Below are 27,442 nucleotides of genomic sequence, written 5' to 3'. Positions count from 1 at the left end.
AAGCATTAGAAAGTACCCGGAATTCTGGTAAAAAGTGATGATGGATAAAATATGCATTACACGCTGAATTCATATTTCCACCATACATATTTATCAAAGAATGTAACTGTCTTTACAGACTGCTTTAGCCATAATATAAAGTTTCAATATAATTGTGACTGTTAAACAATAAAGCAATAAAGGAAAACTGGAAAGCTTTAATATGGTATACTGCACTGACCAACTGAATATACATTAATTCTGAGAGTAGCTAACACTTACAAAACAATGCAATGATTAATTAAATACAGGAAAAATATAATACTTTACACAGAACTATTTTTTTTGTAAAATTCACATTACTTTCTTTTATGTCTAAACTATAATGTATTTAAAAGAAAAACATTCAACATAACCAGTGGATTAAAGCTCACTTCCACACTGCATGTAAACTGGGACAATATTATGTTTGGTTTGTCATTCAATGTCAGCAAAGACAGAGTTTCTAGATGAAGACACTGCTTCCATATGAAACTTTAGATAATAAACATGTCAGTTCTACTGCTGTTACTTTAAATTACAATAAGGGAACAAACCTTCTAAAAACAGGCCAAAAACGTCAGAGAGTTCCATCCAGAGACTTTTGTTTTATTATACAAGTGCTAATTTCTGTATAAAAGCATATCATGAAGCCTTTGCTGTTTACCTTTCAGCGATACATCCAGTGGTACCCGAGGCAGTGGAGTGTTGATAATGTCACTTAGCTCCACCTCTTTCTCTTCATAAAAATATAGCTCTCTACCTCCTCCACTAGCAAAGCGAAAGGGGATAAACTCCTGGGCATGAAACCCGTATAGGGGCTGAATGAAAAAGTGAAAAGTGGTTACTATACACATTTTGAACTTTAATTTTAAAAGTTCAGTATTTTTGAATAGCATGCATTAGTTTCCCCCAAAATGTGCATTATTACATGAATATCTTAGTTAAAAAACAAAGGTGAACTTGAAAGTTTTGAAATTTATCATATACATCTAAGCCAATAATGTTCCTGATCATTGATAAATGTTGTGAGATACCACTCATATTGGAAACATGTATTCATATATTTTTGTAAACATATTGCATATTTTAATGAGACGGCACCAGCTATAGTCTCTGTATTACAAAAAAGACACAGCAGCACTAGAGAAAATCCTGAGAAGAGTCACAAGGCTTATTTCAGAATTGGAAGGTGTGAGCTATGAGGAAAGAGTACAGGAGCTGAACCTTATTAGTTTATGCAAATACAGATTAAAACGTAACATGAATGAAACTTACAAAAAGAATCATTATAGTGGATCCCAGCTTTTATTATAGAGCAAAGGGACATAGCTGAAAATGGGTTAAAGGTAAATTTCAAGCAAATATTAAGAAAGTTATTCCTCACACAAAGAAATAGATACACTACACTGAACAAGTTACAATGAACTGTGGTAAATAGTAATACTTTGGAGAACTTCAAAACTCAGTTCAATAAGTTTACATGCACACAAAACCAAATAACGTTGTTAAGCCACAAACCTGGTTTCTTAAAAATCCAGATTTACATGGGACAAAGTGTGCTTCTAGAATTCTCCCTTTACCGGGTGCTCTGACATCATTAAACTGTGCAAAAAGGAGTTAAATACCAACATCAACTGCCATGATTCGAATCCAAAGACAAGTATAAAGCCTGTGATAATTTCTTTGTGTTTTATAGAAACATTTATTCCTTCATGTGTGGTGAAGTAAAAAAAACATCTGTCCCCTTTTTACATCCTTAACCAACCTGAGGCACTGATAAATCACAATATGAACACTGGCCACTGCATCGCCCAGTCACATTCAGTGCATTTACGTGTGCTTCAATACCCTAGTTATGCACAGAAACTTGATTTCTAAAATGCCATGTTTACCATTATTTCTGATTAGAGCAGTTGTTCACTACCTTTTGTATGCCGCTCAGTCCTAGAAAATGTTGTTTGCACTCCCTACATAAGTAGTATCACATCTGAAGATCAAGAAGGCAACTTTCTAATTGTTGAACTAAAAATTAAACCAATAAAGTTCAGTGGATAATCAAATTGAAGTAAAAATTAAGCTTTTTACTCAGCGTATAAAATTTAATTTGAGCAATTTATCTTTATAAATCTCAATAATCTTGTAAATGTGCCCCCTGTAAAGCTTTAATTGATAAGTGACACTCGACTGATGAGCATTAAGCACTGCGAGGAATTGACACACAATCTAGGGTGGTTAGATGCCAGCATGCTGCCAAGCAAGGAAACACAGTTGACGAGCTTTGTCCCCCTAACACTTGCACTGCAGTTCAGAAACAGATGTGTTGCACAGTTAAAATTGCTGTGCTACTGCCAGGACAGTCAGCAGGAGAGATGGGCGGCGTGTAAGCACCAGGGGCCTCATGTATAAACGGTGCGTATGCACAGAAATGTTGCGTAACTCACTGTAAACTTGCAATAGTTATATTACACAACCTGAGCCACTTTATAAAGCGCGTATTCACATACGATGACGATATCAGTTTTAAGATGAGATGCAGCAAAATGTTTATTATATTATACAGATAAAGCTTTAACTTTATTTAAATAATCTATATTGTTAATAATTAAAGGACATGGTGTCGCTACACTAGCAAGGATCTGGCGCTCTGTTCAGGGATTGTTCTTGCATGCCTCGCACTGTATGCTTCACTGGGACTGGCGTGAAGGATAGAATAATTAAACATGTACTAGGAAGATATTTTAATGTTCCTTAAAAGTTTTGAAGAATCTGCATTATAAGCTTACAGATGGCTTAACGTCTGTTACAGAGCTGATTGTGTGGTGATTGGGTATTTGGAGAAAGAAAAGGAAGGACAGAAATTGGAGGTTAGTATGTTTGAAAGAAACAGTACTGCTGCAATAAATTTTATTATTGAAGGTCGCGCACAATCACTGCACCACCATGTTCCCATGTTTAATAACATGATTTAACTCCTATCCTATCCTATCCTATCTGATATCACGTATACATCTCAGTATTTTAGTTATTCAGACAGCTGTAATATCACGAATGCAATGGATTCTGTGTCCTGTCGGAGGTAGAGAAAGCCGGTTTAAGAAGCATGTAGTGATTCACACACACAGAGCACATAGAAGATCAAATAAAAAACAAAGCATTTAACATACTACTTTAGTTACGATGGGATTTGAGAAACTAGTAAATTAAACGATTTTAAGATTAAGTTTATGATGTTCTACTTTAATGACAGAATAAACTATGTGATTAAAGTGGAAATTTCGAGATTAAAGTTGACATTTCATGCTTTTTCCCCACTGTGTGGTGTGTACTGTATATATATATATATATATATATATATATATATATATATATACACACACATACATACATACATACATATACACCAACATATACTCACCTAAAGGATTATTAGGAACACCATACTAATACGGTGTTTGACCCCCTTTCGCCTTCAGAACTGCCTTAATTCTACGTGGCATTGATTCAACAAGGTGCTGAAAGCATTCTTTAGAAATGTTGGCCCATATTGATAGGATAGCATCTTGCAGTTGATGGAGATTTGTGGGATGCACATCCAGGGCACGAAGCTCCCATTCCACCACATCCCAAAGATGCTCTATTGGGTTGAGATCTGGTGACTGTGGGGCCATTTTAGTACAGTGAACTTATTGTCATGTTCAAGAAACCAATTTGAAATGATTCGAGCTTTGTGACATGGTGCATTATCCTGCTGGAAGTAGCCATCAGAGGATGGGTACATGGTGGTCATGAAGGGATGGAGATGGTCAGAAACAATGCTCAGGTAGCCCATGGCATTTAAACGATGCCCAATTGGCACTAAGGGGCCTAAAGTGTGCCACACCATTACACCACCACCACCAGCCTGCACAGTGGTAACAAGGCATGATGGATCCATGTTCTCATTCTGTTTATGCCAAATTCTGACTCTACCATTTGAATGTCTCAACAGAAATCGAGACTCATCAGACCAGGCAACATTTTTCCAGTCTTCAACTGTCCAATTTTGGTGAGCTCGTGCAAATTGTAGCCTCTTTTTCCTATTTGTAGTGGAGATGAATGGTACCCGGTGGGGTCTTCTGCTATTGTAACCCATCCGCCTCGAGGTTGTGCGTGTTGTGGCTTCACAAATGCTTCGCTGCATACCTCGGTTGTAAAGAGTGGTTATTTCAGTCAAAGTTGCTCTTCTATCAGCTTGAATCAGTCGGCCCATTCTCCTCTGACCTCTAGCATCAACAAGGCATTTTCGCCCACAGGACTGCCACATACTGGATGTTTTTCCCTTTTCACACCATTCTTTGTAAACCCTAGAAATGGTTGTGCGTGAAAATCCCAGTAACTGAGCAGATTGTGAAATACTCAGACTGGCCCGTCTGGCACCAACAACCATGACACGCTTAAAATTGCTTAAATCACCTTTCTTTCCCATTCTGACATTCAGTTTGGAGTTCAGGAGATTGTCTTGACCAGGACCACACCCCTAAATGCATTGAAGCAACTGCCATGTGATTGGTTGATTAGATAAATGCATTAATGAGAAATTGAACAGGTGTTCCTAATAATCCTTTAGGTGAGTGTATATATACAAATATATACACATATCAACATATACATACACACACACAAATACATATATACATACATACAGATAAATATACATATATATATATATACACACATACACACATATATATAAATATATCTCAAAATACCCGCGCTTTGCAGCGGAGAAGTATTGTGTTAAAGAAGTAATGAAAAAGAAAAGGAAATATTTTGAAAATAACGTAACATGATTGTCAATGTAATCAATGTAATTGTGTTGTCACTGTTTGTTTGTTTATATATATATCTCCTTTGGGGTGCGAGCAGCTGTTCCTGGGGGTGCCAGAATCCATCGAGGAAGAAAAATGAAAAACAATATTTTTACAATACCTTAATTTATTTATCCATTCCTAAATAATTACATGGGCAGGCCATTTCGTATTAGTGCAATATGCTGCTTGTTAAAACGGATGACTCCTGCTCTTACGTGCACTATCGTATCTGTTCAAGTTCTATTTAAATTTTAAATATAAGTAATTTTTATTTAGTCGACAGAAATATGTTTGGTAGGAATGTAAGTTAAATTTAGTCAGCATTGCATTTTCTTCACCATAGAAATCTAAAGAGTAAATTCAACTTACATTCCTACCAAAGATATTTCTGTCGACTAAATAGAACCTAATTACAGTATATCCAAATTCGAGCTATTGAGCTGTCGCCCGCCTGCCTGGATAAGTCACCCTCGCTTTGCTCTTACTTTTTTACCGTTCATTTAATCATAGCTAGTCACGAAAAAATTAGAACATGGAAGGAGGATTACACTGAGTATGGCTTTACCAAAACAATTATTGATGGCGAATAAAGTATCAATTATTCATAAAGCTTCAATTGGTGATCTGTTTTTCTGCGTTAACCTCATATTTTTTCATAGTTGTTCTCAGACCAAGGGGGTGCGAGGGTATAATGAATCGGAAGCGCTGATATATATATATATTGAATATACTGAAATAGTTTTACTGTCAAATAATGCAAACAGTACGCGGCACGTGTTTCGCCCCAATTCTGGGCTCATGAGGCATACACACTTACTGTACTCCCTCTAGGGAATCGGACCTCGGACGTTAGCGCTAGAGGCGAAGCCTCTCATGTAGCGTCACGGCGTGTGGTTCATTTATTTGACAGTATGTAGATCGGGGTGTATATATACTCCTGTAGCCACAATAAATGCCTTTATTTTATAGAGAAAACAGGGATGAACAACTTCCTTTCTGCTACAGCTACAGCCGCGACACACATAAAAAAACATCAATAATAACTCATAAACGTGCAGTATTATTTAGGAAAATCGCAACATTTTACTCACCAAAAATTTCAGATCATTTGTAAACAAAATCCATCGTCCTCTGTTTCCTTAAAAACAGTTAAACTACTCTGTCGTACAGATTATCCGAGCGCTTCAGTTCCATCAAAACGTCACTTTCTATCGCCATCGAAGCTAATGCTGAAACGCAAACCCGCCCTATGATATTCCTGGCATGTTTGATTTTGCTTTAGGGCTGAAAATGTCCGCTCGACAGAAGCAGCGTACACAGGAATGCTCACCGCCAAATATACCAATGTGAACAGCCGCCCCATGCTCTCATTCAGATTTTTCTGATGAAGGAAGTCAAGGAGATCAGTGGGAGATTCTTCTGCAAAATCATCCATGGCATACATTATAGTCAGTTCTGTTTTTAGCCGAGACAGATCAAAAACGCTCCGTGGCTCTTGTGTTACAGTGGAGAAGGTTGCATGCATGAAATTTTTCTTGTATTCCTGAAACTTTTGGGGCTCGAGGAGCGTGACAATCATCAGGTTTTCATGGTCTTGAAATCTGGTCTGTGTCTGGCAAATACTATTGTCCAGAATCCTGCCATGGAGTTGGCCGTAGTGCACACGACGATCTTTCGCTCGGAGCGGTTGTGGTGCGTTCAATGGCGTCGTAGAGTTCCTCATATCGGCTTCTATCCAATCAATGGGTCTGAATACAGTGACATTGCCGTACGCCTGCTAAAGGGCTCTACTGACACCAACTCAAAATCTGATTGGTTGAAGCAACAGGTTAATCGACATTTATTCTGTGTTAGAGTGCCTCCACAACAGATTGTGAAAGCCTCTCTGCCTGGCAACAAATGATGGCTGAAATGTGATTGGTTATATATTTTAATACGAAACTCCGCCTCCCACGGCTATCGAGCTGCATTCTATTACAGTGTATATGGACGAAAATACGTTCCAGTTATGACCATTACGCGTAGAATTTTGAAATGAAACCTACCCAACTTTTGTAAGTAAGCTGTAAGGAATGGGCCTGCCGAATTTCAGCCTTCTACCTACACGGGAAGTTGGAGAATTAGTGATGAGTGAGTGAGTGAGTGAATGAGTGAGTCAGTGAGGGCTTTGCCTTTTATTAGTATAGATTTACATTTTCAAAGAGGCATAATTCTGGGAGGAGTTGGGGCGGGACAGCAGTTGTGTGCACGTGTGTTACTTTTCACGCTGACTGAGATTTACGTAGCGGAAGAACTTGGAAGTTTGCGTACATACAGATTCCTGCATCTGGATTTTTCTGTGCGTACGCACATTCCCGCTTTTGTGCTTATGTCATGGTATAGTGTGAGTTCTACGCACGGCGTTATACATGAGGCCCCACGTGTTGAATCCAATTCAGTCTCCCTTGTACCCTGTCAAGAATGTCAATTAAACCTTGAGATCAGTGACATTTCACAATCACGGCTTGCATAGAAATCAATGCTAAACCTCTCCTTTCACTATAGATCATTGTGAGGCTTAAATTACATTCTCCTAAAAAAAGATGTTCACCTTCACAAACAATCTGCCCGCAGCAAAGAATCCACAAGATCAACATAAATTTAGCGATTTCTGAAGAATTGAGACAGACAATTTCAAACTGGGGGCGGCACGGTGGCTCAGTGGTAACGCTGCTGCCTTGCAATTAGGAGACCTGTTCTCCCTGTGTCTGCGTGGGTTTCCTCCGGGTACTCCGATTTCCTCCCACAGTCCAAAGACATGCTGGTTAGGTGCATTGGCGATCCTAAATTGTCCTTAGTGTGTGGGTGTGTGTGTGTGCCTTGCGGTGGGCTGGCGCCCTGCCCAGGGTTTGTTTCTTGCCTTGCACCCTGTGTTGGTTGGGATTGGCTCCAGCAGACCCCCGTGACCCTGTAGTTAGGATATAGCGGGTTGGATAATGAATGGATGGATGGATGGAATTTCAAACTGGAGAAAATTCATTTTGTGGATGCTTCTACCTGTGGCTGTTAAAAGTATTTGTAAATCTAACACATGCACATACTCTAAAACCCTTAACTGTAACAAGGTTAAGTGTTAACATAGCCAAATAGCGGGGTTACTTGCTGTAAAATCTACATCTGTTAACCCGGTTTCTCTAACCAGGATATGGGTTTACAAGGCATTAAAGTGCATGTAAACACACTCAGTGTTATTTTGGAGTAATTAGGTGAACAGGACTAAGCAGCTTTGTTGGGCTGAATCACCTGCTATAACTTTCATTAAAGTAGGTTTGTTAATTAACCTTGTTACAGCCCAGCGGCACATTGCTCAGCCATGATACTACATACCCCATATCTAAGTGGTACATGTCATACCTTTAAAGGTTAATGAAAAAGTGGGAACGAAGTACGTATGAATTCCATTGTTTCATTGTATTTCCTTATCTCAAGTGAAAGACTGTTTTGCTAAATAGCCACACACAATTATTTCTTGATATTCTACTCTACCAACTTCATTCTGCATTGCAGTTTTCTTTACACTGGCAGTTTTTCCATTTGCGATTTTATCTAAACCTCAATTGTAGGCAGGTGGGGAAGACATTTTCTAACATTAACAGTTTTCTAGAGAAAACATATGTATGCCACAATTGTGAACCAAATAAATTCATCTTCAAAAATACTAAGCTTATCTTTTAAACCTAAGTGAACATCAAGGCATAAATCTATCTTACCTCAACATTCTTCAACTTCAATGCATAGTCAATGTCACTTGTCATCAGTTTCCGCCTCTTCCCATGATGCATGAATTTTAGGGCATCCTGCAAGCAATAACATGTGACTACACAATTAGAATTAATTTTAAGCTGAAAGAAGCAAATTCAAACTAAGCAGACACATATTAACCAACAATATAGTAGCCCAGGAAATCTAGTATTTCACATCAGGTAGGCAAATGTATTATTTTATGTGCAACTGAATATATATAATACATTATTATTTCTTAAAGAAAACTACAGTTTACATTGAAACAGTGTATATTGGAAACACCTCAATGAGTACTTAAGACACCAAACCATGTTGCATCACATTTATCTCACTGATGGGAAAGCTTTAGAAACTGACATATTAATTCTGATTTATTACTTAAAATTAAGGCTATTGTTTGATTAAAAACTTGTATTAATATTAATCAAAAAATTATTTGAAAGTATATTCAAAATTTTTTATTTAATTTAATTTTTAATGCTGCTGGATTATATGAATTTCCCCTTGGGATTAATAAAGTATCTATCTATCTATTCATAATTTTCTACAAAGCATTTGGTTATGTTTTAATAATTAAAAAAAGTTTTAATAAATACTTGCACAGGCATATTATATTATTCCATTAAGTTTACTGAACAGTTTTGTGTAACATAAACAATTGGATAAACACTGAAACACTAATCAGACAATAGCACACACACACAAAAAAAAATTTAAAACAGTATCACAATGTAAATTATTCCAGCATTTTGATAAGCTAAGTTAATATTGCTGTATTTAAAGTGATATGAAGTTGAAAAATTAGGTATTATTGATTTTATGACCATTTACTCACTGGTTGTTGAAGGGACGATCTTTTATAATAATCAACATATCCAGATAAAGAAAGAAAAATATCCATGGGGACCAGTGTCAAGAAATTGTACTTTTAAACTTAACCTAGTTACATTACTCATTACTTACAAAAAAATAACTAAATATGTAATATAGTTAATTACATAAAATGTAATGAACTACAAACAGTGCATTACTTTTTAGTTACTTTTCCTTCTAATCAACCTTAATAAAAAGACAAGTATGTATGTATCTGTTCAGCTGCTATGTCATCTGGTATGGGATTCATAAAAATGATGATAATGTTTGAGATGTTTGAGATCTGTAGGAATTACAAATTCAATGCAGTTTATTACTACATGCATCACAAAATACATTCCAACAGATGGGGCACTACAAACGCTAGTGCTGAGGACTAAATTGATTACTTATATTCAAACCCATCCTATACAGGTAGCACAGCCAGTAAAAACCTACACTTGTTATTAAAATAAATGTATTTCTTTAAACAAAGAGTAAAAAGAATACACATTACTACTCCATACCAGGTCAAGATTTTAAAATAAAGCAGGATTCAATAATATGCAGTATATTATGCAGCTTTTACTACTCCTCATTTTAAGCCTTTGTTATTTCTTATAATGTCAGATCAAGCAATGCATACAGTAAAACAAAAGCATATTTTAAATTTAAATGTAGTGGTTAACTATTTAACTAATTAAGAAAATGTTTCCTCCTTCAAGGGCTGTGTAGTGAATAATATCAACACCCATTTTTCATCCTCAATGCAAGCTCCCAAAGATTTATGGTATGAACATTAGCCACTGCACCACCAAATAACATGGTTTCAAAATATTCATAGCAGATAACTGGATTAAAACTAAACAGATACATTATCTACAGGGTTCTGATACTGTATTGCACAAAGCACTTTTCTGATTGTCTTTATGACTGAGCCCTGCATAGCACCAATGTTTGCTTCTTGCCTTACACCCAGAGCTTCTGCAATGATCACTGGCTTCTTATGACCCTAAACTAGGCTGATTAAATTTGCCCCTCAGCAAATGCAGGCTTAAATGCATAGTTATAACTTTGTTCACTTCTTTTCACTTGATTGCATGCTATTCATGTGCTTAACCTTTTCTTTACTAGATGTTACTAGATGGCCGGAGCACAAGTGTATTTAATGTTACTGAAGCCAGCAGCCGATGTCTTTGTTATTAAAAAAAAAGTAATAATAAAAAATGGCAACACTTCTGTGTGAGGGTACAATTTACTTAACAGAAGTTCAATTCTACAGATGCCCTCACCTTCTTTTTTGTGTGGAAGGTTTCTTTTTTGGTGTCCAGTTGAACAAAATTTAAACGTGCCCATTAGTTTTCTGCTTTTAAAATAATGAAATGCATGTACCTACATCCTTTCAGGTGTGCGTGAAGGGTCGGAGGACGATGTCCGGCAGAGGGCTGGAATATTCATAGATGGGAGTGAACAGAGTTGAGACTGTCTCTCCTTGAAGTGCTCTTAGGGAAAAAATTAGACTAGGGCAGTGTGTTGACCTCATATCTGTTCACTTCTGAATCACTCACTTGCTGGGGCTAAATAGAAAGTAGCAAGAAAGGAAAATTCTGTAAAGTTTTGAAAAGTGCACTTTTGTAGCTTTATCGAAGCATGTTGGCTGTGGATTAAAAAAGGAGCTTTAGCAGGCATGGGAAGGGAAATGCTGGAACCAGGAGATGTTGATGTTCATGGGTGTTCACCGCCAAAGTTTTGTGAGCAAGTTGAGTATGTGTGTAAAAGAGATTAGTTTGCTTGTATATATGAATACGTACATGTGTGACAGGAGAATGGGTAACCAGGTTCCGTGTCAGCTGACAGCAGGACAAGATTTGAAATGAATTGTGAGAATTCAGTATAGGGTCAGTCAAAGGTGAGAGAAACAGATGCAGTTTAGGTAGTCATAGAGAGTATTATGGATAGGAGCATGTTTTGCTGGACAAGATTGGCAAAATTTATTTGTAGCCGTAACCTGCTACTGCTATTGATAAACTTGGATTAATTTTGTACTATTTCATTAACGACGTGTGAAGCACAGTCAAATTAACCAGGTTAACTGAACACATTTAGGGATTATGTTAAAACATTTAATTGCAGACATTTTTAATGCATTAATGGCGATTCATCAGCATCCCTATTCTGAAGCAGCAAAAAATTGAAAGGCAAGCTGTCTAAAGAAAAATTTTAAGCAAACACAATAAGCTATAATCAATTATACACCAGCGGTCAAAATTTTTAGAACACCTTAGTTTTTTCAGATTTTCGTCAAATGTAATCAGTTGAAATACAATGAATGGCCAAAAATAGTGAAAAGGTAAGCAGTAAATTGTCAGAGTTTTAAATTTGAAGTTTAGGTTATCAAAAACTGAAAAAATTAAATTTCAGAATATTACAACTGGGCCTTTCTCAGGGAACACATAATAGTTTACAACCTATAGATGTTCTGTAGCAATTGAAGTAAATTAAGCCTTGCAGGTCAAAGCAAAGAATTTGCACTGGTGTCACAACTTCTGTTGATTACTCTTTGTCTGTACTTAAAGCAGAGTTGGAAGACTGTGTTACTACACCCTCTGAAGTGCCACTTAGACAATATTAAACTGGAATTGAACAAATAAACAATGGCAAATTATAAAATAAGTCAAGTAACCCTTAAGTGTACAAAATTGTATTCAGCTTTTTTGATTTATCAAAGTAGTCACCTTTTGCTGATATAACAGCCAAACTGTAGTAACCCTTATGATTCAGAATGCCAGTCACTCTGTGCATAGCATCAACTCTGTCTCCAGCAGAAGAACCCCAGACCATCACACTTCCTCCTCCATGTTTGATAATTGGTGTCACACACTGAGGAACCATCCTTTCACCAACTTGACGGCATACAAATACACACTGCATGATGAACCAAAGATTTCAAATTTTGATTCATCATTCCATAAGAATTTGACCACTCTGCAGTAGTTCATAACTGGTATCTCGAGGCCCTATTTTGTCTTTTAAGAAATGGCTTTCTTACTGCCACTCGCCCTCTCAAACCTGCGGCCCAAAGTCTTCTCTTCACGGGAGAAACTGAGACTTACTTTTTCCGACCACTGTTAAGCTGTGCTTGAAGCTGTTGTACTGTGAAGAGCCTATCCCGCAAATTGCTGACCCTTGGAAAATTGTCTTCTGATTGGGCTGTGACTTTGGGTCTGCCAGATCTCTTCCTATCAGAGTTTCCTCCAATTTCCAATTGTCTTTGGATTGTATAACACACCATACTTACTGACACTTTCATTTTTTTTTGCAGTTTCTCTAAATGAAAGAAATACACTTCTAAGGGTAATGATACTCTGTCTCATTTCATTTGTTAATTGTCATTTTCATACCATTATCACTGTCCAAGTAGTAGTACTTCAGAGGGTATAGTAACACAGTATGTTCCAATTCTGCTTTAAGACATAGGGTTTTAAAATAATCAACAGAAGTTGAGACACAAATTGTTTGCTTCAGCTTGCAAGGCTGAATTCTTCTACAGCTTTATTCAGTCTTGCCAATGTTAACACAATATTCTTAGCCACAAAAATAGCTAAAATCCCTTCAGATGCTTTCTTTAAGTGATTTATCCACCACTCAGGAATTTCTGCTGTCAAAGTAGTCACTTTCCTGATACAGCAGAGGTGACCCTGGGCGTTGTGCCACCTACTGCATACTTTCCAATATTCATTTCATTTCATATCATTAACATTTTACCAGGACTCCTTAAATGCTTAAACATTATTTTATACAGTCTTGTCAAATTCCTAGTACACCTGGGTCTTTCCTGCTGCCTTCCTGGCCAAATCTGGAGACATTCATAATAATACTATATATAAGTCCTTGTTCTAAACCATGAAGGCTTCCCTCTTCATGAATATCAAACAAGATTTTCTACAAATGATTACTGCCATTACAGTCAGTGGCCAACTTCTGACCATTTTGCCATGTAATCACCTCAAATACAACCCTGATCTAATTAACCATTAAGAGGTGATCACCTCACAGAGCAAAACCATCTAGAAAATGATAACCCGACAGAAATAGAAAATTGATCATTGACATTTGGCACTCATTAGATTCATGTGATCACACAATTTTAAATAATGCTTAAGTTTTTATTTTATCAACTTTATATACTATTATAGCTAAAGTTGAACTAATATTTTAATAACACACTGCATCATAAAAGTTTAAGAAATATCCATCTATTAACAGAACTGAAATTGTAAGTAAACTGCTAAAAAAATTAACTATGGATAAATGACTGGAAAAAATACATAGCCACGTCATTCAAAATATTAGCCCACATTCTACTCTTCACCTAAAAGATCTTGTTAAAAAAAAAAGTCAAACCATGGAAAAGTGACATATTGGTCTTGACAAGTTCATGGGGGATATTTCACATGTGTGACAATGTTAACGTCTCTACCAAATACTTTCTTTGAGGCTTACTTGTTCTGTAGTGCAAAAATATTTTTATCCCAGATTATTCCAGAATGGGAATTATTCCCTAGGAACTTGACGTATCACCACATCAAAGGATTGTGTCATGTCTACTGTTAAGTACTGCAGGTCCCTTGCTAGTTTCCTACCAATATATAAATATACCTTTTAGCCTAAGGGATGGTTGACTCTTAATTCTAGCACACAATATAATATTTTCACATATCTGACATTTTGCGGTGGGCTGGCGCCCTGCCCACGGTTTGTTTCCTGCCTTGCAGCCTGTGTTGGCTGGGATTGGCTCCAGCAGACCCCCCGTGACCCTGTATTTAGGATATAGCGGGTTGGATAATGGATGGATGGACATATTTGACATTCGTCAGTATTTTTAGAAAGAGTCTTTTTTTTTAATTTTGCCATGCAATTAATAAAGTTGCATCTAATCTAATTTGTTTATAGCTTCATAGTCGTACAGTACATTAGAATACTAGATGTACTGTACATATTTCACACCATTCAACACCTGGTAGGTTTTTATTATTAATTAATTAAACTGAATGTATAGTTACTTTTTCCATTTACTGATTTGTCACACCAGGTTGCACATAAAATTTCACTTTGCATCCTTTAAATGCACATTAGGTTGCTTAGTGCAGAATCAGAAAATTCTACATAGTAAAAGGAAAATTAGGGAAAATAAGACATTCACTTTCAGTGTATTTAATTTTAATATATTTCTTGCATGTGCCAATAAAATTTAAAATAATTTGTTCTTCTTTTTATCATTGACAATAATTACAAAAGCATGCAGATTACTATATCAATTATAAAAGGTATTGCTGTTGATATTTACTCATCATCTGACACTGTTAGTGCCTACAATATATGCATGATGAAGCCATGCACAATGTATGCCACAGAGATTTTTTCCTATGCAAGAAATATGACCACTGCATGAAACCTTCACTATGTAATTAGAGGAGAACGGTACAATATATGAACAATATTTTCAAATTTTACATGCCAGTGTTACAAAAGTATCAAGAATAAGCAGATACATTAGAAACAAAATGAAAAACCACTACAAAAACAAAAGGAGGCAAGCACTTCTCACACAAGGCATCCAAGATACACCAAAACTTCTGCTGCAAAAGTGAATTCTGCACCAAGGATATACTACAGTGATTGTTACAAGTCACACCCCTAGGAAATCAACCTTTTCAATCAAAGCTCAACAAATAAAACTTAACTGATGAGACTTGGTCACATAAATGTCTGTCAGCATTAAATTAAGCCACATTTCACTGTATGCAGTTAATGTTACTAACCTGGGCAATCTCCTTTATTCTGTAACTGGCTTCCTCACTCAGAACTTGACATGTCTCCTCCTGCATCTGAGACAATCCAATCGATTCCCCTATCGCCTTCATTGATTCTGTGGGGAGGAGGGTGTTGGTAAGCTTCTGCTTCTTTTCTTCGGCCATGGTGACTGGGCTAAAGCTCCCACAGACAGAGAAGCATCAAGCTGAATGAGAAAGTTGAAACCAAAAGATGTAAGGTCATGAACCAGCATTCCCAATAAAGTGTGTTTGACATAAAAATGAAAAAGTGTGAAATGGATATGTGTGTGAGTCAGTAGGATAAATAAACTTGGTGTACAATTAAAACCTTTTGGACTCAGTGGCACTTGTATGCTTATATTTACATGTATAATAATAAGTTAGATTCGCATAAAATATGATGAAACTAAACAAGCACGATGAGATCCACAAGAAAAACACACACGTATAACTATTCTAAATAAGCCAATGGGGAAAAAAAAACTTTCTGATAATTATGTTAATGAAATCTCTTAATAAGGACTATACAGACTGTCGCCGGTACCATCATATATTAAATGCTTAGGTTATTAAACCCACCGCACTATCGTCGTACACCAAAACATTACTTCTGAATATCGCTGCAATTGGCTGATGTCTTTTTCTGAGGCGACTTAAAAATGATGGTTACTTTAAAACTTGTTTCATATGCTCAGAGTTTCGCAGACAATAACCGAATTGTCAACCGTGAAGTTTGAAGTCCAGTGTCACTGTCTTGACCACTAGACCACACTGCCAACAAAGACCTGTCAGTATACATGCGGCAGGAACAAATTTAACATTCTACCAAGGCGGTGTACATCTCAAACTGTCATTGAACATCATCAACAAATAATCACTCCACAATGGTATCTCCAGTTGTATTATCAAGGGTGCGTATTACCTAATTTAAACACTATAAAGCGTTATACTACCACCAGCTTGACACAACACTGCGAGCTGCCAAGCTGCATCTGCAAACTTCATAGCAAACCCCTGTCAAATACTGAGCTTTACAACTCGTGCAGAACGGTGCTATAATGTGTGTCACTTGGCTTCATTCATCAGGCTTCCATAAACACACCTTGAGGAGCACAGAGGGTGCGCTCCATTCGGATGGGTTAACGGGCCGTTCGATCTTCAATTAAACTGGATGACAGGATCGGAGTTGAGGTTGACTACACACCTTCCACCTTGTGGGAGCGCCGACGAATGCAGCGTTCTTGCTCCCCGAGGTTCTCGCAGTTTCGACTCCTGTCTCACTTTCCCTCCCGCCGTCAGCCGTCTTCTCTCACTCTCCCTCAGTACAGTGCAGCCCAGCTTCTCCCAACGGCGCCATCTTCACTGTGTATGCACAAGCTGTCAGGTCTGGGCAGGGAAAAGGACTAAAATGTCTTAGACACGAAACAGGAAATATGACCAAAGTTATGCGACTAATGATTAAATCAAATATTAAGTTTGTTTTTTTGGAAGAACTTCTGTTAGATGATTAAATCCGTTATCTTTTTTACTCTAATGTTTTTATTAATTGATCTGTCATGACCTATCAAATGCTTCGAGCATCTACTAGTCATGCCTGAATCGCAAGGCGCAATTTTCTCAAACGCCCGTCGGTCTATGGAGATTTGACTGCGCATGCGTGCCGGTTGCTACTCTACATTTTTCTGTATATGTGGCGGAGGGGGCGTGGGTGAAGTTTCAGTAAATTTCTGAAGAAGCAGCATGGGGTCATTACTTTTGCTATTTGTTTTGAGCGTAGCGTGTCCTGCAACATGGGCTGAGGACGAGCGGATTCCTAACAAGTGCGAAGGTAAGAAGCGCTCAGAAAGTTCGCTACATGACACTTGTCAAAGGAACTTCAGTCCACCTAAGAAAATACTTCTGGTGCACGACCGTCCGCACACGGAAGTTACGTCAAAACTTTATCTCGTGTGGAGCTAGTCAATTGTTTAGACGTCACACTCTTTCCTGTTATACCAGTAACACTCCTTTTTTTACAGTTAATTAATTTTTTACGTTTTTAGGACCAGGTTATTTCACTTAATACTTATTGGCACTGCAGTCGATCTGACCCGGAACACTTCCTGTACGGGACGCTAGTGCATTCCCAAGTCACACTCTCACACCCACATTTACTTATATTGGGCATTTTAAGATAAATCCATTATACAATCAGTTTATGAGAAAACGATTGATATGGGCTTTAAATATTATTGTCAATTCTGAAATGGCCATGTGGTCGGAACAAGGGCCATTTATGTGTCAACATGTACTATACTTGTGATTGACAGGTCAAGCCTTTGTAACTTTTAAATATTGAAGTGCCGCGTGCCATATGCGACGACTTCTTCATAATACGTCTGGTAATCGATTTATTGGTCAATAATGATCTAATCGAAAAATAACGATTTATTTTGTTCCTGGCTTGTCAGAGCATCCGTTTATGTTACGTATATTAAAATTATTCAAATTTGGGAAAAATTGTAAATGTAGTGAAATTGGTTTATTAGCATACAAATAGGGTTCTTTATCGCATGGTGCCTCAGAGTTAATCAAGGTGTGAAACATGGGGTTCAGTTTCTCTACTACTCATTATAGTGACAGAATTGCTTTCAGTTATGAAAAAAAACAGTTTTTGCAAAACTGACAGCGTTAGGTGAGTTTGCTGCTGACACAATAATATTTATGAAGAATATTGAACAAATTCCCAAGATCTCTAAAGCCTCAGGTTTGGAAGTAAACCTGAAAAAATGTAAGCTGCTATCAATTAAAGACTGCCCTCTGCAGCCAACTCATATGTCTGTCAAATCTGTTTGTTTTGAAGAGCTCAAATAACCATAAATTAGTAATATGTTAGAAAAATCTCAAAACACGGAGCAATTTGAATGAATGCAAATCATTCCTGGCCACAAAGAGACATCTCCATTTTCTGCTGTGTATGTTTAACAAAATGGAAATTAGATTTATTTATCCAGCCTATTTGGTATTTCCTAAAACAGCCATTAAAGCTGTAAACCAGGCTAATTTTGATTACAATCACTACATAAGGAAAGTAGAATGCGTTAAAGAATAAAAAGACAGAGAATTACATGCCACAGATAAATGGACTGTGTTAAGGGTACTTTCAGTGTAAATTGGGTAAGAGCTTTTTTTAAAGAATCAAAATAATTTATGTTATCAAAAATTAATTCAAAATAATTTTTTTAATATAATTTCCAGCTAAGATGTTATGCTGATTTAAAATGACTGCCTGTCAAATTGTCACAGTTTCATCAATAAGTATTACTATATTTGAAAATAATCTAAAAACATAATTTCAGTCTTCACAACACCATCCTATGGAACTGCCGGTATGTGTTGATTAGAAAAAAAACTGTTTATAAAGAATTAGTTAAAAAAAAGTGGATATGGACAGTTATGCACTTCCTAGATTAGAGAGGTAACCAAATGCTGTATGAAGATTTCTGTTTGAAGTGTAATATATTAATTGAGTGTAAACAATTCAGTAAATATTAGTGATACCCTATAATGCTTCATAAAATGCTTTCAGTTCCACTGCATGTCTTCAGAAGCTTTTTGTGTGGGGGCACTGGGCATGACTTCATTGGCCTCAACTTTTCAAATACCATAATTCTGAAAATTATTATTTCTATTGATTCATTATTTCATTTTTAATTTAACAAATTCAGTTTTTCAGATAATCAATGACACAGAAAATCATTTCCAGTAACACCAAAATTGAAGGAAATCCATTTCAAAATTCTTACAGGTATATATTCTTCTAGATAATTTTCAAGACAAGAGATTTGTGTTGGATTGTAATTTTTATACCTTTTGTAATAAAGATTTTGAAACAAAAGATCATCTGTTTTATGCATGTAAATTTACTAATGATCTTTTGGAACAATGTACACTATTGGTTGTTTCCAAATATTTTTGGATTGAAAGAATTCAAGCTTTATAGAATTCTATATATTTTTTTCTATTAGTATGAAAGTCAATACAGTAAGTAAGTAAAATTTATTTATAAAGCGGTTTTCTCAGACAGGCATCACAAAGTGCTATACAATAAAATAAAAAAACAAAAGTTATAATAAGAAGAAAATAAAGTAAAAATATACTAACAAAAGCTTGTCTAAAGCTGGGCTTTAAACTGTTCAACTGATTGCACTGATCTCAGTGCAGGAGGGAGACTGTTCCACAGTCTGGAAGCAACAGATTGAAATGCTTGATCCCCACGTGACTTCAGCCTGGCACAGGGGACAGAAAGAAGGCATTGTTGGCTGGAACTCAGGGCTCGACTAGTGGTGTATTACAGTTGAATTATTCATTTATACAGACAGTAATTTAGGAAAATTATTAAATTATTATTACATTTATAAAAGTTAAGCTATTCTTTATTTCCTTTCATAAAAAACGATTGTGTTCCTATGTTCTTTCTTTTTTTCTATATTTCATTATTTTATTCTCACTTTGTAAATAATATGTGCCATTATTGTTATATTGTGCTTTGTATTGTTATTAAATACAAAGAAATATGCAATGACTCCTTATTCATCCAATTTTTATTAGCTGTTGGTAAATCAATGTAAGGTGCATTACTGCATCCTACTGAGTAGGAGTGTGAAGCATAGATTCAGGAAGTGTACTGTAAGTCTCAGAGTAGAGAAAGGAGGGATGCCATATCAAAAAGTCCAGGGTTTTTAAAAAATCAATTAAATACTTAGATATGTTATATTGAAAACACTGACCAAACCTAATTTCCATAGTATATTGCTAATTTCATAAAGATCCCAATTTATCAATAATGTTGTCTTTGATCCTCATACTTGGCACATTCCATCAGCATATGTTTCACTGTTTCAGTATAAATGCATTTTTTTGCAAATGCCCAAAGATAACAATTTATCAATGAGATATTGTCTTTGATCCTCGTAATTGGTACGTTCCATCAGTGTATGCTTCATTGTTTCAGGATAAATGCACTTTTTGCAAATGCCTACATAATTCAGGTCATTGTGACCAATATATAATACTTCTTTCCTTCTATAATTTCCTCCTAAAATTTAATTTCTTAATCATACTCTGAATTTCATAAAAATAACTCAGTTTTCTTTGTCCAAACTTTATTGTCACAATGATTGAACAAGTATTTTTAATTATGACTTTTGTTTTTCCTTTATGCAATCCTACCATTATATTCACAGTTTTAATTTTAAGTGACTGCTTTGTTAATTGTCTTGTACCTTGTTTCCTAGCATACCTATGTGAACAAGAACCCATAAGAAATAAAACCCTATGCCAAGCCTCTTCAGTCTGAACATATGTCCAATCTATAATAAAATATCTGGTCTACATTTAGAATTTACTGTTTTAATATTTAGATAGATAGATACTTTATTAATCCCAAGGGGAAATGCACATACTTCAGCAGCAGCATACTGATAAAAAAACAATATTAAATTAAAGAGCGATAAAAATGCAGGTAAAACAGACAATAACTTTGTATAATGTTAACGTTTACCCCCCCCCCGGGTGGAATTGAAGAGTCACATAATGTGGGGGAGGAACGATCTCCTCAGTTTGTCAGTGAAGCAGGACAGTGACAGCAGTCTGTCGCTGAAGCTGCTCCTCTGTCTGGAGATGATCCTGTTCAGTGGATGCAGTGGATTCTCCATGATTGACAGGAGCCTGCTCAGTGCCCGTCGCTCTGCCACGGATGTCAAACTGTCCAGCTCCGTGCCTAAAATAGAGCCTGCTTTCCTCACCAGTTTGTCCAGGCGTGAGGCGTCCTTCTTCTTTATGCTGCCTCCCCAGCACACCAACGCGTAGAAGAGGGCACTCGCCACAACCGTCTGATAGAACATCTGCAGCATCTTATAGCAGATGTTGAAGGATGCCGGCCTCCTAAGGAAGTATAGTCGGCTCTGTCCTCTCTTGCACAGAGCATCAGTATTGGCAGTCCAGTCCAATTTATCATTCAGCTGCACTCCCAGGTATTTATAGGTCTGTACCCTCTGCGATTATTAGTTAAGAAAGATAATCATTCTGAGCATACAAGTACCTATTCAGATGTTAGTGGTATTGTATCTTTTCCCACAAGGTATTCCTTGTTTGTGATTAAAAATTTTAATGTATACACCTGGTGCTTCAGTTCCCCCTCCATATCCCAAGGACTTGTGTGTTAAATTCATTCTCAATCCTAAATTGTCCTTCTGTGAGTTATTGTGGCCTCTAGTAAGCTTGCACACTGTTGTTCCTATTATAAACAAAATGCTGCCTTGAGAGGTATGGCTGTTCTTGATCTTAAAGTTGAAAACCTCTGCAAATGATGGCTAGATGGAAAGATTAGCACACTGTTTTAAGAGGCCCTATGTTCTTCGCATCATTCTAAATGTTAAGAGATATCGGAAGGAGTCTGACGAGTTAAAATGGACATTTTATAGAACATGACTCATCCCACACAAATGGCAGTCCAGACTTTTGTCTAATTCAGTTGAAAGCAGAGATGGCACATGACCAGTAGCAGAGATTGTCATGGTTGCTGTGGATGTTTGTCACCTCTCTAAGTCCTCAACCTATTGCCAAAAGTGTTTCTCAGTAATTGGTTTAGGGTGCAACATGTGTGTTGAAGTGACAGGATGTTGCACACACCTTACTTTATGTTATTTTACTAAGTGGCCTACAGATATTGTTGTCAGTACTGTCTCTCTTTCTCACATCAGTGGACTCATTGAAAACAAGGATAACGCTCCAGTAGACGCTCATTTGTTTATAGAACTAAGCAAATCCCTCATCAAGGCATTCTTGGTGGCTATATTGGCAGCTCAGTTGTTCATAGTTCACCATGATTCTCACCTACCAGTTATAACTTTCATACAGTGAGTCAGATGTGTGGCTATCATAAACACAGGGGATATGTGTATCATCTGTATACATAGATGTGTATTTTAAATTTTAACCTCCACTTCTGGAAACAGCTATATATATATATATATACCTGTATATACTGTGTGTGTGTGTGTGTATATATATATATATATATATATATATATATATATATATATATATATATATATATATATATATATATATTATGGAAGTGAAGGTCTGTGGTACGGTATGTATATTTGTAGCTGGAAGTCCACAAAGGGAGACAATGAATCGCGCATCTTTAAATAGTTGTTTATTCCTAAGCTTTTGACTTTCGAATCCAATGAAAACACCATTAACAGACATTTGGACATGAACCCAACATATGCAGGCTTGAAATTGAAATTGGACTTTATGACCAACACCCGCTGAACCCCACCACATCCACCTATCCTCCCCTCCTTAGTTGCTGTATATTACCTTAGATTCCTGTACGTCTAATCTTTGTCTTCTGATGAAGATTCCTGACAGGAATCGAAAGCTTAGGAATAAAAAACTATTTTAAGATACTTCCATGACCCCTGAAAATTCAAAAGACAACTTAGCACTCTACTCTGTTGTTGTGTTCCATTCAGATACATCTATTATTCTTCATGGATGCAGGAGACAAACAACTAAACAAACACTGGAGTGAATTGTACTGATTCAATAAGATGTAAATGGTTGGAAAAGGACCCCATTGATTGTGAAAGAGACAATTTCATTCAGTGATTTGAGCTACATGATTCAAATAAATAATTTCTATCTGCTCATAAATTAATATAATTATCTATTCACAGAATTTAGGGTGCTGTTTGTTTTTCCTTTATTTTTCTGTATTTCTATTTTTATTAGAAATAATAGCTGTGTTCCTGTGACAGATTTTTCCCGCCATGCTGTATTTTTTGAAACTGCAAATTCCTTATTTTTACAAATTGACACTTTTTCAAATACTGTTTATTCAATATGAGTATGTGAGATAAATGGTGCGGCTGATTTAGGACATCTGTTGCTATAAGTAGATGATTAACTGAGATGACTGTCATAGTTGCTATATTTGAAACAGACTTCACTTACCCCTTTTATATATTGAAATCAATGTAAAAAATTAAGTCGTAATCCTCTGAGCCTTTAACAATAACTTATGGGCAAGTGTAATGACTGGGGTTGCAATTAGTAGATTACAGTTAACCATGGTTAAAGCCATTGTGTCCCCAGCAGTATTGTGTTACTTATCAATGGGCCTTCCTTCTCTACAGTGTGCAAGTACTTGACAGCTGAACTGCAGTCTGCTTTGACAAAGACTAGCCGCTCAAAAGAGGTCCTCGAGCTCGGAGAGGTGCTGGACTCTGGGAATCGCAAGCGCAAAATCAAGTACAATACCTCGTAAGTATCTGCGACAGATACTGGTTGGGAATGTGTACAAGTTACACTGGAGCTCATGCATCTTAGAGTTCTAACGGCTAACTTGTTTGCACAGGGAGACTCGTCTTGCAGAAGCCATTGACAACATATGCCAGGGGATCCTTGAGTACAGTGTTCATGCAGAAAGACCAGGCAGCTTGCGGTATGCCAAGGTGTGCAGTATATACAATGTGGAAGTGAATGGGTGGGCCTGCATTGACAAATAGCCTGTTCCTAATGTCTCCCTGCTTCTGCTGCCCAGGGCACCAGTGAAACAATGGCCACTCTGAAGAATTTGGTACACAAAGGTGTAAAGGTGGACCTTGGAATTCCCTATGAGTTGTGGGACGAGCCATCTGTTGAAGTGTCTGACATGAAGAAGCAGGTACAGGGTTGAAAACGGCAAGTCCAAATACTGAAGAGCACTAACTTGTGTCATGCTTAAATTGTTTTCAAAACAAATTTAATTGTTGACATATCCTCTGATAGTGTGAAACAATGCTGGAAATCTACGAGGAAGTGGTAGAGGACTGGTACTTTAACCACCAAGACCAGTGCCTGGAGGCATTTCTCTGTCAGAAGCATGTTCTAAAGAATAGTGACCAGGGTGAGTATGCTGTGTGCATTTGACCTTGTGAGAGAAGTTTACCTCCTAGCATAGGGAGGCAACACATTTTGTACATCTTCAAAATAAGATCACATACTGTCTGTAATTAGATGTACAAAGATGCACATGTTAAATTGAAACCGTAAATTGACCTGGCATGAGCGAGTATGGGTGTGTAAGTGTCTGCACCCTGGCACAGGTTTAAACCCCATGCAGTACTGGCTTGAGTCTTGCATTTGGTGCTATCATGACCTTGAAGTGAAGGAATCAAACTCAAGTAAGAGAAAGAGAAAATGCATTTATAAAGCCCGTTGGCAGTGTGTCCACCATGAAAGGCGAGAAACAAAATATTTAGTGAAGTTAGAAGTCAAATTTATTACATTGAGTGAACAAACACACTGTGTAGCTCGGCCAGTTTGTACAAGTCTGAGCTGTGTCATTCTGCAAAACTTTTTTTTAATTAAGAAATAATCCTCTGAAGCTCATTTTGAATTTTCTCACATATTCTGTGAGTCTTTGATGACCAGAAAAGGAATGAATTCTAACCTTCCATGGGTGGATTGTTAAATTATTCAATAGGAACACATTGGTTGGGTGTAGTGAATTACCACATCTGTGTTTAAGTAAATCTGATGTCCACAAGACTTGTGATAACAGCAGCTGTAAGTAAAAATATTTAATCTGTTCCCAGTAACCTTTATGTCAGTGCTAAAATGCCCAAGTACTGTCTGCTTAGCATGGAAACTTGAATATCATACACAGAGTCCACATGTTTTTTGAACAGCATGCAGTTTGTAACTTTATAGTAAATAAATATGTTCTTATTTTTTCCTTTTCAGAGTGTCTAAAAGAGGTATGGAAGGGTGACCCTGGGAAAAAAGAAGAACAAAGTAAACCACAGAAAAACTCAGAAGGAGCATCAAAAGAGCTAGAAGAAGAAAGTATGGCAGATAATCTCCGAAGTATGGGGGAATTGTGATGGCAAGAAATGGTACTAATGACATGAATTCTCTTGGAGTTTTGATGAACTACGGCAGCACTGGTCTAAGAATAGCATGTGTTTTGTTGTGCTACCTTTCTTATTATAGTGTTAGCCATATTCCTTACCTGTTATATACCCTCAATGGCCAAGTGACTCAAATCTGAGGGTTTTTTTTTTTCTTTCAAATTTCATACATTTATTCACTTCTTCATAAATTACCTTCCTGAATTCCGGTTTACCCATGCAACTAAAGCTTCCTGATCATTGTTGTTTTCCATACAGACTAGGGTGTTCCAGGAGTTCAGTGATGGCAGGATGCCCATAGCAGAGGTTGTTACGGTCACTGTGGATGTTCATTATCTCTACAAGTCGTCACCCCATGGTCGCAGTGATTCATGTAGTGTGCAACATATTGTATAAAACATGAATGCAGTGCATGCGATGGCTTGTAATTATCATCCTCCGTATTTCCCCATTGTCGAGAAGTCTCATTCAGTTGTTCATACAGCTAACACATGCTTTGTCAATATGTTCTTGGAGAACTAAATTGGCAGTTCAACTGTTCATTGATCGTCATAATCCAAGCCTTTCCAGGCCAATTTTGCAATCTCTAATTATTATTATTATTATTATTATTATATATATATATATATATATATATATATAAAATACTAATGGAGTAGGTTATTATTGCTTTATTGTATGCTGAGAAGCAGACAAAAATTAATTCACTGCTCCGGTTCTTAGGTGCTATTTTGTATTCTGTTTTATGTTTAGTCTAAGGCTAATAAAAAACATTTTTTGCACTCTGGTTAAAGTGTTACACACAATTGGATTGTGACCTTGCATTTAGCTAGTAAAATCTGTTTTAAAATAAAAGTTTTTTTTTCTGATAAAGCAGAGTCCTTTCAAATATTTTGTGGTAGGCTTTTAGTTAACATAGTACATACATTTAGTTAACATAGTAAATAAATAAACATACTTTATATCTTTCATGTTGTGTTTTCATTGCATTCATTCAGAAATGTCTAACAGATTTTATATTGTAAAATCACAATTAGCAGACATGCTTAAATATATATACTGGTTCATTTTCCTCAAATAAATGTTAAAAAGGTTGCTTTACTGGTAGCATTAAAAAAAACAATAAGCAGTTTCCCATTTTGGGAAATGCATACAAAGACAATTAATTATGCAATCTTCTCTTTTTACTTTACTGTAAATTTTGATGTGTCTATGTTTCTAATTTTAGTGCAAATTGTTTCTTTAAGAAATTTTCAAGTATTTTGTACAATTCATTGTAAATTAATAGCTGGGATCCACTGTTCTAAATGACTTCATAAATGTAAGTTCTTCCTTTAATCATCCATCCATTATCTAACCCACTATATCCTAACTACAGGGTCATGGGGGTCTGCTGGAGCTAATCCCAGCCAACACAAGGCGCAAGGCAGGAAACAAACCCTGTGCAGGGCACCAGCCCACAGCAGTTGCTAATCACTGTATGCTTTAACTGAAAAGATTCCACTCATGCCTCTCAGTCCTGGAATCAGCCTAGTTATTCTTCTGTGGACTTTGTATAGCACTACTGTATATTTTTTTGCACTATGAGACTAAAACTAAACACAGTACTACAGGTGAAGCCTCACTGGGTATTAACTGACTTGGCACGTAAAAAATTGTGCTATATAATGTAACATCTGACTTGCCTTCTTGATCACTTCCTAGATGTAGAAAGTGTGAGTCCAGTAAAGGTCATAGGCCCATTTCATAAGGAGCATTTTTATGTTTCAAAGCATCCTTTATGTATTCAGATCTAACATTTTAATTTCTCTGTGTAATACCTTACATTTACTTACATTAAATTGCATCTGTCACAAATTTGCCAAAGTATTTATGTTGTCTAGGTCTCTCTCTAATAATTCAGCTGGTTCCACATTATCCACCAGTCTACCAAGTCAGGTATCATTTATAAACATAAACTGTAAAGGCTCAGCTCTTTTAATTTTTCCTCATAATTCAACCCCTGTAGCCCTGGAATCAGCCTAGTCGCTCTTCTCTGGACCTTTTCTAGCGCTGCTATGTCTTTTTGTAGCCTGGAGACCAAAACTGCACACAGTAATCCAGAAGAGGCCTCACCAGTGCATTATAAAGGTTGAGCATAACCTCCTTGAACTTG

General features: G+C 36.7%; 2 protein-coding genes across 3 annotated transcripts in view; one reads left to right on the top strand and one right to left on the bottom strand.

Annotated features, from left to right (window-relative positions):
- Positions 1 to 16,902, bottom strand: part of taf6 (TAF6 RNA polymerase II, TATA box binding protein (TBP)-associated factor) — a 37,340-nt gene extending 20,438 nt beyond the window's left edge. The window contains exons 1-4 of one of the 2 annotated variants that reach the window (XM_039747427.1): positions 16,545 to 16,902; positions 15,329 to 15,525; positions 8,621 to 8,707; positions 686 to 839 (exon numbers count right to left, since the gene is read on the bottom strand). In XM_039747427.1, coding sequence (XP_039603361.1) covers positions 686 to 839; positions 8,621 to 8,707; positions 15,329 to 15,484 — 397 coding nt within the window. In that variant the 5' untranslated portion in view covers positions 15,485 to 15,525; positions 16,545 to 16,902. The other variant, XM_039747428.1, reaches the window with a different exon arrangement.
- An 80-nt stretch (positions 16,903 to 16,982) lies between these two features.
- On the top strand, positions 16,983 to 26,160 carry cnpy4 (canopy FGF signaling regulator 4). Its single transcript, XM_039747429.1, has 6 exons — positions 16,983 to 17,168; positions 23,530 to 23,656; positions 23,751 to 23,847; positions 23,937 to 24,059; positions 24,164 to 24,281; positions 25,121 to 26,160. Exons 1-6 carry the CDS (start codon positions 17,081 to 17,083, stop codon positions 25,258 to 25,260), a joined length of 693 nt encoding a protein of 230 aa, XP_039603363.1. The 5' UTR covers positions 16,983 to 17,080; the 3' UTR covers positions 25,261 to 26,160.
- Positions 26,161 to 27,442: the final 1,282 nt, after the last annotated feature.

This window comes from Polypterus senegalus, chromosome 3 (assembly GCF_016835505.1).
Source record: "Polypterus senegalus isolate Bchr_013 chromosome 3, ASM1683550v1, whole genome shotgun sequence".
NCBI classification, from domain to species: domain Eukaryota; kingdom Metazoa; phylum Chordata; class Cladistia; order Polypteriformes; family Polypteridae; genus Polypterus; species Polypterus senegalus.
This window is presented reverse-complemented; position numbering and strand designations above follow the sequence as displayed.